The following is a 14,237-nucleotide window of genomic DNA, read 5'->3' as shown; positions in this document are numbered from 1 at the left end:
CGCGGACAGCGCGAGTATTTCCAATGCTCTCGACTTCGTGTCGGTTGGATCAGAGCGTTGCGAGAGCAAGCTTTTAAATTAAGACTTAAGCATTCTTTGAGTGTTCCGCCTCTCGACGACCTAATCAAAAGGAGCCCCCGGCGCAAAGAAATTTTCCAAAGCGACGAGTCACGTTTCAACGGTTGGCCAACTGGTTACTACAACTCTGAGGAGAGAAACTTCATTCCGTCCAGTTGGGGAGTTCTCCCGCGTGTCTACGGCGGCTTTTAATGTTTCCGCGAAATATCCTCGCCGGCACTCGAGGCATTTTTGTTCGGCTCGAAAATGGCAGAGGGAATACGTTTTTAAACGAGCTTTTCGCGGGACTCATTTAATTTCATTCCTCGGGAAAAGCTCAACTTCCGCTCGCTTTGGATTCTTCTTTCTCTGCACCCCCGTCCCTCTTAGCGACTCCTTTGACCGGCGCGGCTAGAAAAGCCCCCCGGTGGTCCAGGCCAGGAAAAATATTTCCTTTCGACGTCCACTCGTTCAAACTTCGACGCCCGCGCGCTGAAAAATCGGAGCACAGACTCACGGCTCCCAGACTGCCGTCCATCCATCCTCCGCGCCCCGACAGTCGAGCCTCATTAACGCTCTCACGCGGAATGATTTTTTTTTTCAACCGCCTCGCCCATCGGCTGTGTTTTCTGGCCCCGAGGTCCTTGCCCGCGATTTACGTATGTATGGACGAACAAAAAACCTGAATTGCACTTTGACTTCCATGAATATGTAACGAGCGTTAACCGTGCGCCCCGCGACGTTTCACCGGTTTCCCGCGGGTGAGTTTGCCCGCGGACGATTACGAGATCGCCGCCCCCATGGAAGGATCAGCGGCGGGCGGCTATGCAAGAAATTCGCGTATGAACGAGGCAGTCGTTCGCGCGGGCTTTTTTCGATACACGCTTTTCATTCGCCATTCGCCGGGGACTGTCCTGCGTGGCGATCCCTTGTATTCGGCGATTATAGGGAATAATATTATCACGGAGAAATGGTTTCTTTGAGAATTCGTTTGAGGGTTCAGCGGATTTTTCAGAGAAACCGCTGCGCAGCGAGGGGGGACAACGCGGGGCGTATTGCAATTTTTCTTCTTTGATACGGGAATCATCTGCGCTTCGGGTAGCACGATATCCCAGAGGAAGAATGGAGGCTTGCGGTACGAAGAACTGGTTTAATTAAACTTATAACTATTATCCACAAAGTCGAGCTTAGCCGTGCTATTATCGGGTCCCGCGATAGAGTGACGCAAAGGGAGCAAAGAGCCTCGAGAATATAAGACGAGACAGGAACTTCCGTATCTCCCACGATAAGATCACCGAAAGAGTTACTGCGGGGAAACCCGGGGAAAGAAAATATGAAAACGTGTAATAATATTACTCCCGACGTTGCGCAAGCTTTTTCGCCCACCTGGACTATTTTTTCATTATATACATTATACACATATAATTAATTTCCCGGTGAGCTGGGATATTAAAAGCTTCCAGATGCCTTCAACGAGATTTTCCACGGTTATTAGGTACGTACAGTTTAAATATTTATAAATGCATAATTAACGAGTTATAAAAATAGATTTTTCTATTTCTTGCTCACGGAACGTCGGTTCGGATGAAAAGATATTAAACAGAGAAGGGCTCCCGTTCGTGCATTTTTACTCGCAGAGTAAGCACAAAGCGTTCCCGTGATACGAAATTAATTTCTACTCAAGCTTTATTAAAGATCCGGGGCTGTAGGAGGATCTGCTTTGATACGATTGTAGGATTGCACGGGAAAATACTCTCTTTGTCACTGGAACGGTATGAATTGGTCGGTGATTGGGCTAATCATTATCCTTCATTAGGAGCCCTATGGTCAACTGTTGTCTCCGGCGTATCTCTAGTGCCCGTCAATTATTCCACCGAGCAATTACAACTTCCAAGGAGGGTAGACGCGAAGCAAACTGTTATTAGGAACTTCGGACTCCATACGTTAGCTGCCTTTACAATTCGATATTTTCGAGGGAATCTTACCTAACCCAAGCGTATGGCTTTCAAACAATTGTACCGCTACCAGTGGCGTTATTACAAAAACCGTGGAGCCAGAACTTCTATAGAGTAAAAGTTCTGACATCGAATCACGAGACATTCTGGGGAGAGTTTGCTGCGAAGATGAAAAGAGGTCTCCATTCAAAATTTTGACCTTAAAAACTGAATACCCTCTCGGGAATACTTAGACGAATCCGACCTCACGAAGTACGTTTTTACAAGCATCCGTGGGATTTCTACCGTCATTTCAATACGATCACAGATAATTAAAATCCCTTCCGGTGTTATGAATAATTTAATTACCAGCCACGGCAGGTTTTCCCGACAGAGGAGAAAGCGAGTGGATTTCAATCATTCTTCGTTAGATCTCCTGTACGCGTTCGGCAAACGATGAATTCGAGTAACGCGGAGGGAAATTCTACTTTTCCCTGAATTTTTCAATCCGCCCCGGCGATGCTTTACGAAGTCGAGCGGGGATTACACCGCGCGCGGGAAACTGAATTGTTTCCCGCGTGGAATTTAAAGCAACAATGCGTGGAGAACAAGTCCGCCGCACGTATCCCTCCCCGGAGCCAGTATTTTCTTCACCTTGGACTACAGATCATTTCCAGCAACAGCAGCATCCGTCAACGATGCCAGCAACATACCCGCTGTTCCCACATTCACCGCAACGATACATCACACCTTTATCTACCACTGAATATCGATCGAACTCTCTCTTCCTTTTCTCCCACCGTCTACCCAGCCACCTCCCCGTGTCCGGTCAGACACGGATAACTGTATTTCCCGGAGCGAAACACCTCAAAAATCGGGGGAAAGGTACGGCGTAGGCGTGGGTCCGCCCGATCGGCGGACAACTTCTAATAACGTTATCGAGGGTCCCGGGGTAGGGGAGGGTGCGAGAGGGGAAGGCAGTTTCCTAGGGGAAGCGCCAATGAAAAGGCGTCTCCCGGGTCCCGGTTCTCGTGAATGGAAGCGCACGCATACCCGATCCGGTTACGCGTCTGAAAGGGAAGTAATCACTTACTCGGAGGAAGGGCATTTTCGCGATGGCATGGCGCGCTGGAAAAGAGTGGCCTGGCTTCGTCGGCGGGCAAAGGAAGTCGCTACCTGTCCCGATGCTACCCTCTTCCGGCCGAAGGGAGTTGCAAAGCTGCTCGAGCGCAGCAAATTGACGATCTTTCAAACGCCCCGACTGTGCGCGGCTGTGGTGCCTCTCTCCCGCTACCCATTCGCTCCGAGGGAAGAGAGTCCTTTCGGGACGATTCCCCTTCGCTGCCTCTTTGCTATGCACGACGGTGTTTGCTTCTGTATCAATAAACATCGGCTGGGCCGCACAATGAACTAATAACCCCCCCACGCTTCGGAGCCCGACGTCAAGTTCGAGGGAACGTTGCGCGAGACCGAGCGCCGACTCGAGCGGCATCGGGGGCTCTCTAGTGGTGCTTACGGTTGCAGGCTTAGCTGTGCAGCGAGTCTGTGGATCGGATCCCGGCAATGCTTGAATAAATTGGTTTATCCACGTCGGGATTCGAACGAATGTTTCGTTGAGTATTCATCGTTGTCGGAATATATGGATTCATTCGATACGCGCACAGATCCGGCGATTGATTATACGAGAGACAACTGCGAGAGATGGTTTATTCGCAATAACAAATAACGATTGAAAACGACGAATAATCACTTACTTGCGAGCGCCGAATGTATTTTTATTCGCGCGATAATTCGTTCGATTGAACAGCTGTAGTTTTTCATTTACGGTAATATTTCATTTGGATAATAACAACCGAGATATTGCTATCATCTATCGCGGGTAGAGGTAACAAGGAACGCTTGTAAATTCTGTGCGGTTGTATATTTCTGGCGCGCCGAAAAAACGTATTATTTGTACGCGATCGAGCCTGTAAAAATAAAGCGAAAATCAAATATGTCGCTGTTTAAATACGACCGTGGTCTTATTTTGATTACTTTAAAAATACAACTGTCCGATGGAATAAATTGTTATTCGAGGGAAAATGTGCTCGTTAAACACGAACGAATAACGGGCGAAAAATAAACGTCCTTCTCGTTTACTATCTTCCATTAAAATAGAATTTTACCATAGGAAACTTAATTGAAAGCAAGCAGACTCTCATCGGATGGTTTCCCCGGGGATTAATGAATTTATGAAGTGATCGTGCAGAGATCCGTCTCTCTCTGCCTGATAAGTTATCTCCATTACACGTATTTGGTATTCCCTTTCATTAAATCGAAATAGAATATATAGAAACTTTCTCGTTGTGAAAAAAATAGTGTTTTGTTAAAATTCACGAGGGTTAATTAAATTTATTTCGACGCAACAAAAAAGTGGATAAAGTCGTATTCAGGCACGGCTGGAAGAATGAAAATTGCATTTCCATGAAAGCCACTAGCCTCTCCTTTTGTATTGAAATATTTAAATGCGTACCTTCTCCGTGACAAATTTTCATCACTGTTTACAGTGCTCGAAGAGCATTGTTATTCGCTGGATTTTGCAAGAATAAACTGATTAAGCTCCTTAGACGATATTGATAGGCACTGAATGCTGTTTATTCGTTGGGTTGAACGGAAATTGTGGCTCGGGCGGTAAAGCTGTCCGATCGAACGGCGGACACGGCGTATAATTTTACACACGCGACACGCTGCACGTGAATGTGATCCTTATTTACTGTCCCGTCGTGCTGGTATGTTGGAAATTTTAGCGGATCGCCTACGCGGGTCCCTTAAACCCTTCGAATGACCAGGAATTCTCGTCAACAACAACGGCTTTAGCGGAAGAGGGCGAGTCCCGCTGCCCGACGGCTGGAGCTCATAAAATCGCGAAAACAGGCCCTGTATGGCCGTTTACGTGTCTCATTCTCGTGAAATTTAACCTCGTTTATGCGCTGTATCGTTTAAATTTCTGGATTATTTCGATGCTGTTCGGTAATTGACCACCATTAAAGTTACGCGAGATACAGGGCCCGCAAGGGAGCATCACAGTATTGACCAACAATAATATAAGTCCTTCCAGAATAATTGCAGCTTCCAATTTAATCGGTTCACGGAACGTGCGAGAAGTAACAAGTTTTAATGAACATGGATCAGTAAATTTGCGATATTCAGTTTTCTAAACAGTATGACAATTGGATTTTGCACGATTACGTGCACACACGCGCGCAGCCCGGTAACTGATGCTTGGATTGCTCGGACGGTTTAATCCAACGAGTATGTTTCGTTATCGATTAATTTGGTGCACATTTTCAGCAGTAACGATATTAAATCCGAATAAGAGCGGTATTTCTCCCCATCGTACACAGTGGCATATAATTTGGGATTATAATTAATTTGCGCTTGTAGAAGTTTTCAGAGATTGGAATTGCAATACGAATTATTACCGGCACTGTGTTATACTATCGCCGGAAAATATTTCATTATTTGTAACCGAGTCGTTGGAGGGCACAATGTATTGATGAACAGGGGCCTCGACTCCGTGCAGTAGAATGTCCCATTCATAGCCAGCCGTACGGAATGCTCGCTCACTAGAGCAAGAAGCCGAAACGGTTGCTTGAATCTGTGCCCCGGGGACCAATCTATTTATCTTGGCATCGTGTTACGGGTAAGTAGCGGAAAAATGTTCAAATTAATTACCCGCGTATCGCGACGCGAATGATAATTCAGGGGGACTCCGCGTCAAACACATTCGAGACGTTGTCGCAATTTTAAGGCGACAGTGATAAATGGCTGGACAACTTTTCATTATCTTCTGTCCCGCAGCATCTTTCACGGTGTAATTATGTTTGACACGCTCATTACAATCTAGGAACGTAGCCCCCGAAAGGGTGAAATCTGAAGACTATCAATTTCGCACGCCATTGCGCGAGAAGCTATGGTACCCTAAATGTGTATACTCAGTATTAGAAGATGAATGTCAGCAGCGATAAATAATATCCTCCTGTATAAATTCTGGGATGGATGGATTACGAAAATTCTGATTAAATTTCAACGAATACCTCAACGAGGGCAATGTATGGGAAGGGAGAGCGAAGTATGGGAGAAGTATCGAATATGTAAAGTGTACGCTCGATCACGTCAATACGCTTCTGAAAGGAAATGAAAACTCTATCTGAAATAGGTGCATAAGAAGATTTCACCGATTCATCGAGCCGTTTCGCTCTCTATTGTTTACTGTGTTAAGGGGGTGAGTTATAGTCATTTTCGGCAATTTTTTTTTAGGGAGACAATGAAATAAATGGAAAATTCAATGTGAACCTGTTATTGTACAGCTCTCGACGGAAAAAGTCGTATTTTCTTTTCGTACAAAATGGCGACTGTAGAGCCGCGATACGCGAAATCTTGCCGAACGACGTTTTCCACGGTGTTTAACCTCACGGCTATACCGTTTGACCTAGAGCAAAAACCCTAAAAGTTTTATTTTCTACGTGCCTAAAACTAAAGAAGTACATATGGATCTCCATGAACATTCATTTTTATCGAAATGCTGAACACGCGGAGAGAAAGTGCATTGTTTCTATAAAAGTGTCAATTGCAAAGAGTATGTTCAAGATATCGCAAAATCGGTATGTACTTCCTTAGTTTTAGGCGTGTGGAAAATAAAACTGTTTGATTTCTTGCTCTAGGTCAACCGGCATAGCCGTGAGGTTAAACACCGTGGAAAACGTCACTCGGCAAGACGTTGCATATCACGGCTTCACAGCCGCCATTTTGTACGACAAAAAATACGTCTTTTTCCGTCGAGAGATATACAATAATAGGTTGATATTGAATTTCCCATTTATTTCATTATCTCCCTAAAAAAAATTGCCGCAAATGACTATAACTTTGCTTCGTCCAAGGTAGCCTAACCCCTTAATAAGGACCACAAGGTGCCCACAGATTCTAACGAATATATGGAAAGCATCTAGCAGTATCCAAGTTCCATGGAAAGTTTGAATCTTCCCCTAACGTAAAGCTCTCAATGTCTGCAATACGAGGAGCATGCATCCGCGCGCCTAAGTCGGCGCGAGATTTCCTAGTCGGCGAGAACTTAGGAGAATGGGCTGGCGAAGAAACATTTCAGGAACGCCCTGTATTTCGAGGGATTTCCAACGAGGCTAGTAAACGAAATATCCAGTCCGCGTCGCATTCACGGCGCGGGCGAATCGTGTATGGATGTGTGCAGCCGGCGTGTACGTATCATGGTAAATGCAGGTAGTGCATGCGCTAGAACAGACCTCTTATGAAACCCATCCGTTCTTCTCTAAATATTTGGGCATTTTCATAAGGGGGAGAGTTTCCACTAAGCCGGGACTATGACAAACGCGCAGTTCTTCGGTAGCCCGCGGGCTGCGTACGTGACTTGGTGAGAGCAGCCGTGTAATACGCCTATAAAGTGTAAACACCGCGCGCGGTCCTTCCGGCCCCGGCGCGCTGCCACGTCGCAATGCATGCAATTTGCGCGGCACCGCTATCGGACGTATGTATTTCCTCTGATGAATTGCCACGTTTCAACGAGAGGGGGAAAATATATTCCGTCTACAATTGAAAAAAAAAAAAAAAACAACGGGATGCCCGCTTCTTTTTTCCCCTCTGCACCTATCGCGGATACGCGTACCCGTCGCTGGGAATAGATATTGTAAAGGTATTTCCCGTGTCTCGTCGAGCTGCCGCGAAAACTAAGTCGCACTGTTATTTCATCAACCGTAAAGGCTGACCCTTCTAGTCCTGTTTTATGAATTTTGTTTACCCCATGAAATTATACGCGGGGGTTCGCGACGTTAGCTGGTCCACCTTTCCACTGGCCGTGTAATTCAGTGCGCGGAGTTTTTATAGTAAATGCTTCAGGTAAAACGTGATCATTACTCACCAATCTTGATCGGTCGCGACGCTCCATTATTCCCAGGCACGACTATCGATAAACCGATGACGACAGAAATGACGAGCAATCTTCCATCCATCGTAAGAGCCCACGAGTAATCTAGAAACAGAAACAGTGCCGACCGGTTAATATCAGGTACCTGATTGGTAATTGCGTTTATTATTCTCATCTGTATTCTTCTCCCACGATTTGGCGGCGTCGTAAAGCAGTAAATGCTTGACAATAAAATCACCGGCGAATCTTTCGCGAAGAAACGTTTATTGGGCGATTCTGCACGATTCGGCAATGCTAAACATTTTACAGCGCGCTCACCAGCGAGGCACGCGTGTTTCGCGGACAACTGACGACGGTCGTCACGAAAGTTACGGCTCGTTTGGCGTAAAGTCGCCCCCGCAATGTATCAACGGCAGAATCGTTTTTGCCATCCCCCGGCGAAAAGGATCCCCGCAGAAATACCGCGCCGCGAACAATCGAAATTTCGCAATGGGAATTGATATCCACCATCCACTCTTACAACGTTTCGGTGGTTAATGCTTCCCAGCTCGCAATTCCCCGGAGTGCAACGAGCACCGAATCAATAGCGATTCTTGTTTTAACTGTCTACGGTGTCTCTACGGCGTGCTGGATTTTAAAGATAAAACTGAAAACCGTTTTTACAACGGCGAGCATGGAGTTCGGCAAACTTTTCGCCAGCCTTTGCTTCTATTCTCCTCTTTGATTAATTTCTGCGGTGGGAATTGTTTTTCAGCAGGGGATGTAAATGATGTTTACGCATTCCTTCATCTTCATTTTACGATTTCTAGGTTTCTATATCTGTGACGCTCTTCCCACTTCGATCCGGTTGATGTTAAAATTTATTGGCTATAATAGGTAGGTGTTCCGAAGACACAGAATTTTAAGCAACAGATCTCTTATTTAAGAAGTAGATTTCTAACTGTTTCATTAATGCCTAATCCAAGTTCACTGTCACGTATTGCTGGCAGAAGGTGTGTTTTAATCTTCTAAATTTCTTCTTCCTCCAGATCCCGTTGGATGATCAGTTGGGTACTACTTTAACGTCGACCCGTCGATTCACTCCAATGCACGCCCACAGAGGCAAAGGAACGCAGAACTTTGTGGTCAGGCGAGACGTGATTTCTCGTCTCGAAGATTTTTCTGATCTCTGAGTTTAAGGGGGCTTCGATCATTTGTCACGTTCGCTTTGCGATCGAGCCCGAGTGAAATCGGTGTTCACGGCGATTTCACGGACACCAATCGCGATGCACGAAAACTCTTTGATCACCGAGAATGACCGGAAAGTATTTCGGGCAAATACGTGACCGCACGCTGCCCTCGTTTGTCCGACCTTTGACCGTCGATTTACTGCCTTCACCCTGATTTCCTTCGTCACCACTTCTTAAACTTTAAGCTCTTAATCCCCAGTGCATTGTTAATCACCAGTATCTAAGGTATCAAAATGAATGTTGGATAAGAGCTGATAGGAACGTTTAATAGGAATATTCGTTTAATAGCGATAAATCGCGATCGATCTTTTGCACCGAAAACGGAAACAAGTAGACTTCTGCTCACAGGCAAAGTCGTAATAATACCTACTGGAAGTGATAAGGAGTAAAAGCTTCCAATGTTCCCCGGAGCATTTAACGGCTTTACTTCTGCCCGGTATAAACGCTCTCGATGACAAAGAATTCGAATGTAAACAAAGCCATAAAACGGTTTAATAAAAAGGAGACGATCATTAAATCGGTTGATCGGCGAACCAGATTTCCGTGGTGCATTTCGACGGAAACGAGAAACTACGAAGCCCGTCCAGGGGACGAGGTACTGAATTCTTCGCGTTTCGATTGCTCCGAAATTCTAGATCCCGGGAAAGAACGATTCCCGGGGATACTTCTTTCGAAACTGAAATTAAATAAATCGCATAAACTTTAGGTGGCTATAAATTTTAAATATGTTGTAAACAAGAGGCGAACGCTAAGAGAAATTCCGCTTCCCCTAACTTAAATGAACTGGCAGGGATAGAAGGGGGCAATGCGGAAGTTCGATCGTTTCGGGACCTGGATTTTAACGAACACAATAAGCCGCGACATGATGAAGGTTTATCGGGCACTCGAAACAGCTGAAAGTTTTTCGAAAATCCCGAGAAACCGAAGAAATCCTCGAGCTCCTACGAAAATAGAAGAGTTGTGCTTGAACGTCTCTGCCTCCATATCGGAAGTGCAACGCCACCGTGCGTGAAGCAAAACGAGAAATTACGGCACGAAAGGCGATGCAGAAGTTTGCGCTGTCGATTATCGGAGGTCCGCAGGAAACAACTTCCCCGTTCTCGGCAAAACTGAAATGAACCAGCCCTGCGAAAATTTTATTTCCCAGTCGGAACCTGGCGTTTTACGCGCTGATAAAAAAAATTACAGCGCGGTAACGCGCAGAGGAGCGTTTTCAAAGCGAACAGTGCCCTTCGGAACGCATGAAAAAATCGTTTCTCTTCGCAGAATCGAAATTGCATTTTCCCGGTAATCAAGTAATATTTCTCTGCGAGATACATGCAGCCCCGTGCCTATGATAGAATACACCGAGAGCAGCCGCAGCAGCGGAGGCTCTTTACATTCCGCGAATCAACGCGAAAGCCGACAACGAATTCCAAACAGAAGTTAATGGCGAAGTTCGCGGCGAAGTATTGTATTTGTCCAACGAAAACGGATACCAGAGAACGAACTTTTCTGTTTTCATCGGAAAGAACGGCCGGCCCGTTTATTTAACAGAAAAGTTGGCCGTCTGAGGTTCCTATAGCGCTGAGGAAAATACGGGGCGGATTGATTCGGGGCTCGAGAAAGAAGGTCAAGATGAAGAAAGTCCGACGGGCGTTTCAACGGCGCGCGATTTTTATCGGATACAGAAACACTCTCGGCTACCCTTCGGCTCGTTGAAAATCTGTGTCAACCTTCATTAAAGGCGGTGTCCTCCGGGGAGAGACCGGAAACCGTAATGATCTGCGACCGTCGAAATTTATTCAATTGACTCTTCCATCCTCCTTCGAGTTTCTTCCTTCCTCTGGGGTCATCGCGACGCCGCGGGCCATATTAAGTACGTCAATGAACGTACGAGAGATTTTCCATACTTTGTCCCAATTATCGTAGACGCTGGCGAAGATATAGGGTCGGGGGCATTCAGAGCCAATGCTTCCAAAGATCAGAATCGGAATCGGTAGATTCAGCAATTCCAACTGAGGAATAGACCAGGTGGAGGGAATTAAAAATTAAATACGCTGAAAAAATGTGAGAAGAGGAGCAGAGTATCTACGAAAAATTTAATAATAATTACGAATTTCACCGGGGTATAGAAAGAATATATTCGGCTGTAATAATGGCCCTCTCTGAACGATCGTTCATATTCTTCATATGAATATTCTTTCCTTCATTTTTAGACACGGTTCAATTAGTACGGCCGGAGCAATATTAATTTAACTGCGATCCATAGAAGAGGGAGATAATAATTTAGCAGAAATATCGAAATAACGATGAAAAATCTTTGCAAGTGGAATAAATTAGTGACGTTCGTTTCACGGTTCCACGGTTTCCGCTATCCAATGTACGCGTGTAATAATTTCAACGCTTATCAGGAACAATTAACGTACGAAATTTTTCAATAACCACTTGTAATTGCTAAAGGGCTGAATATTCGCGAACAATTGCAGTTATCATTTCACAGTGTTTTATATGATACTTTATCACGTCTAGGTTCGTTTCCTATATTTTATTTCACTTCGATTTGCAAATTTCCAGTCTCCGAATGAACGTACGAAATTGTTCACAACAGCCATTTGTAATTGCTAAAGGGCCGAATATTCGCGAACAATTACAATTATCATTTCACATTATTTTATATGATACTTTATCACGCAGGTTCGTTTCGAGTAAGCGGAAATACGCTTCGAAATCCGCGCGCCTGGATTTTTCTCTTTCTCGAATTCGAAGTTCGTTTTCAAGCAATCCAACGAACCCTTCAAAGTTTAAATTGGCGGTTAACGATTGCCCCTGCTTCGTGCTTAACACGTTCTTCATACTTCGCCGACATGTTTGAGAGGTTGGATTTAATTGCGATGTTATTTGCGGGAACGTCTGTACCGTTCGGAGTTCAACTCTCTTTCCTTGCTGAAGTTCGGACGTTTATAGGGCTTTTAACTCCATGTCGAGCACTCGACCGCGGCTCCATTCTTAGCAGTAATGAATTTTTTCTTCGTCGCGGGTAGGCATCGTAATCCTCGTTTTTTAACGCTACTTCTTCATTTTCGAAGCTTACATTTTCAGTTGATATGACGGATCGAGCGCTCGGGGAAACCGTGGCCCCGTTGTCCTTATCACGACATAAAAGACCATTCAAACACGGAAACGAATGCGCCAAGGGTTCGCGAGCGTACCGAAAGTTTTCCCCGCTGTTTAAACGACGATTTCGATCGTACATCATGCGAACAAACGGATGAACAAGCAAGCAGTTTACTTAAACTCGCGCAAAGAACGAAAAAGATACGGGGGAAAGTTTCGACAGGACATACGTTACGCGGTATGATTCCCGAATTTCCGATGGAAATATCCCGGGAATACAGGTTTCGTGTTAGTTTAACGACGCGAAAGTTCGTAACAAAGGAAGAGAAACTGCGACACTGTTAGTACATAGCTATTTGCAAAAAAAAAAATCGTTCGCAGTGGAAGCTCGGCTGAAAAATCTGCGCTTTCCCAGCGCGGACACCGCGGACCTACAGCATTTGCCTCCCGCTCCCTGCTCGGTCCTGGGATTTAATAAATTAGCGATCGAGCTTTTACGTTTGCATGGAAAGCGGCCAAATTTCCTGACCATTTTGCATGCGGCTTTTGTGTGCCCGTGCGCGACTATGGGCCACAGGGTCCAGCGGGCACGTGAGAGCGTAGATGTTCATCGATCGGCTGGCAAAAGCGTGGCCGTCATTGTCTGGAGCCAAAGTCTTGCCGTCACGAAGATTAGAGGACTGACAATGGTAACGGTTGCGGTAATGATACCGATAATAATGCTATAGGTATAGTAATAACGAGGGTAATGAGCACAGGAGGCACGCATTCATGCGGAACAGAGAGCACCTTGCATGGCGGCTTTGTGAAACCCCTGTTTCGGAAGCTGCACATGATTATCGGTATTAATTGATTACTTTCTGATACATTAATTAATGGAAATTCCACAGATAGCTTCGCCCTCCGTGTTCCACTAAATGCTGAGTTTAATGGAAGGAAAATGCAGGTTGATAAAACCGACAGATTTCGATCTACACCTCTCCATTGAACGCGTGAGCCAAACTTCAACGTCCAACGGCGGCTCAAAAGAAGAGAATTTCGCTTGTAAATAAATCCGAAAAGCCGAACTTGGCGAGCTCGTTTTAAGGGTGCGAAGCACAGCAAACGCGGCTATGGTGACTGTGGTTGACGTCAAAGGACTATTTTCATACTCTTTCCCAGCTGTGTACTTTGCCGCGTGACAATCGCCGAGAAACGGCGCGCAGATGACTGAGAAGTTTTGAAAAGTGACGCTTCGTATCGGGCCGTCGGTCCGGCGTGCTGCTTTGTGCTCATATTCCTACCTTCCACGGTCCGTTTAATATATCTAACAGTTAGCACCCGCTCTATTTCATCTATTAAGGGGGGATTGCGCCTTGTTGGCCTGAAAAGTAGGTAATTCTTTGTGAATTTTTTGTACGAAAACGGTTCGACAAATTAATTTGAGGCTTGGCAGATTGTTTTATTGTATCTTGAACTATTTCTCTGAATTTTTGTGTTACGGTAAAAAAAAATTCATGGCAGTTACAGAGAGAGCGTTTATTGAGAGATTTATTGCCGTATCTGTTACCGTTCCTTTTTTATTCAAAGAAGTTTTCCCGATTTGGAGGCAAAACCTTCCTCAGACTCAAATCAGGGCGCTTCATCTTCTTCAAAAGGCTGCCATTTTAACATATTTTTATTTTTCTTAATCTACTACCACCCATTCGTATAGTTTAAGAATCTCTTTTTCTTTTTGTGTTTCGGATAATCCTTACAGTACTTCTCGTCAACGCCAGGGCCTCCCGATTATTTTTCTTCGCTCTCTCTGCATCTGCCATGTTTCTTTTCACTGTCACACAAAAATTCAGAGCAATAGTTCAAGACACAATAAAACAGCCCGTCAAACCTCAAAATAATTTGGCGAACCGTTTTTGTACCAAAAATTCACAAAGAATTACCTATTTTTCGGCCCAACAAGGCGCAATCGCCCCTTAAACAACTTCCAGCCAACGAAACGGAAAAAGA

The 14,237-nt window shown here is 45.2% G+C and overlaps 1 protein-coding gene across 3 annotated transcripts in view; it reads right to left on the bottom strand.

Annotated features, from left to right (window-relative positions):
- LOC143368662 (glutamate receptor ionotropic, kainate 2) overlaps positions 1–14,237 on the bottom strand; it is an 89,436-nt gene that overhangs the window by 28,084 nt on the left and 47,115 nt on the right. For all 3 annotated transcript variants that reach the window (XM_076811608.1, XM_076811610.1, XM_076811609.1), the window contains one exon: positions 7,921–8,031. In XM_076811608.1, the coding sequence (XP_076667723.1) occupies positions 7,921–8,031 (111 nt within the window). The remainder of the gene's footprint in view (positions 1–7,920; positions 8,032–14,237) is intronic.

This window comes from Andrena cerasifolii, chromosome 5 (genome assembly GCF_050908995.1).
Source record: "Andrena cerasifolii isolate SP2316 chromosome 5, iyAndCera1_principal, whole genome shotgun sequence".
NCBI classification, from domain to species: domain Eukaryota; kingdom Metazoa; phylum Arthropoda; class Insecta; order Hymenoptera; family Andrenidae; genus Andrena; species Andrena cerasifolii.
Note: the sequence above shows the minus strand (reverse complement) of the source record. Positions and strands in the feature narration are given on the sequence as shown.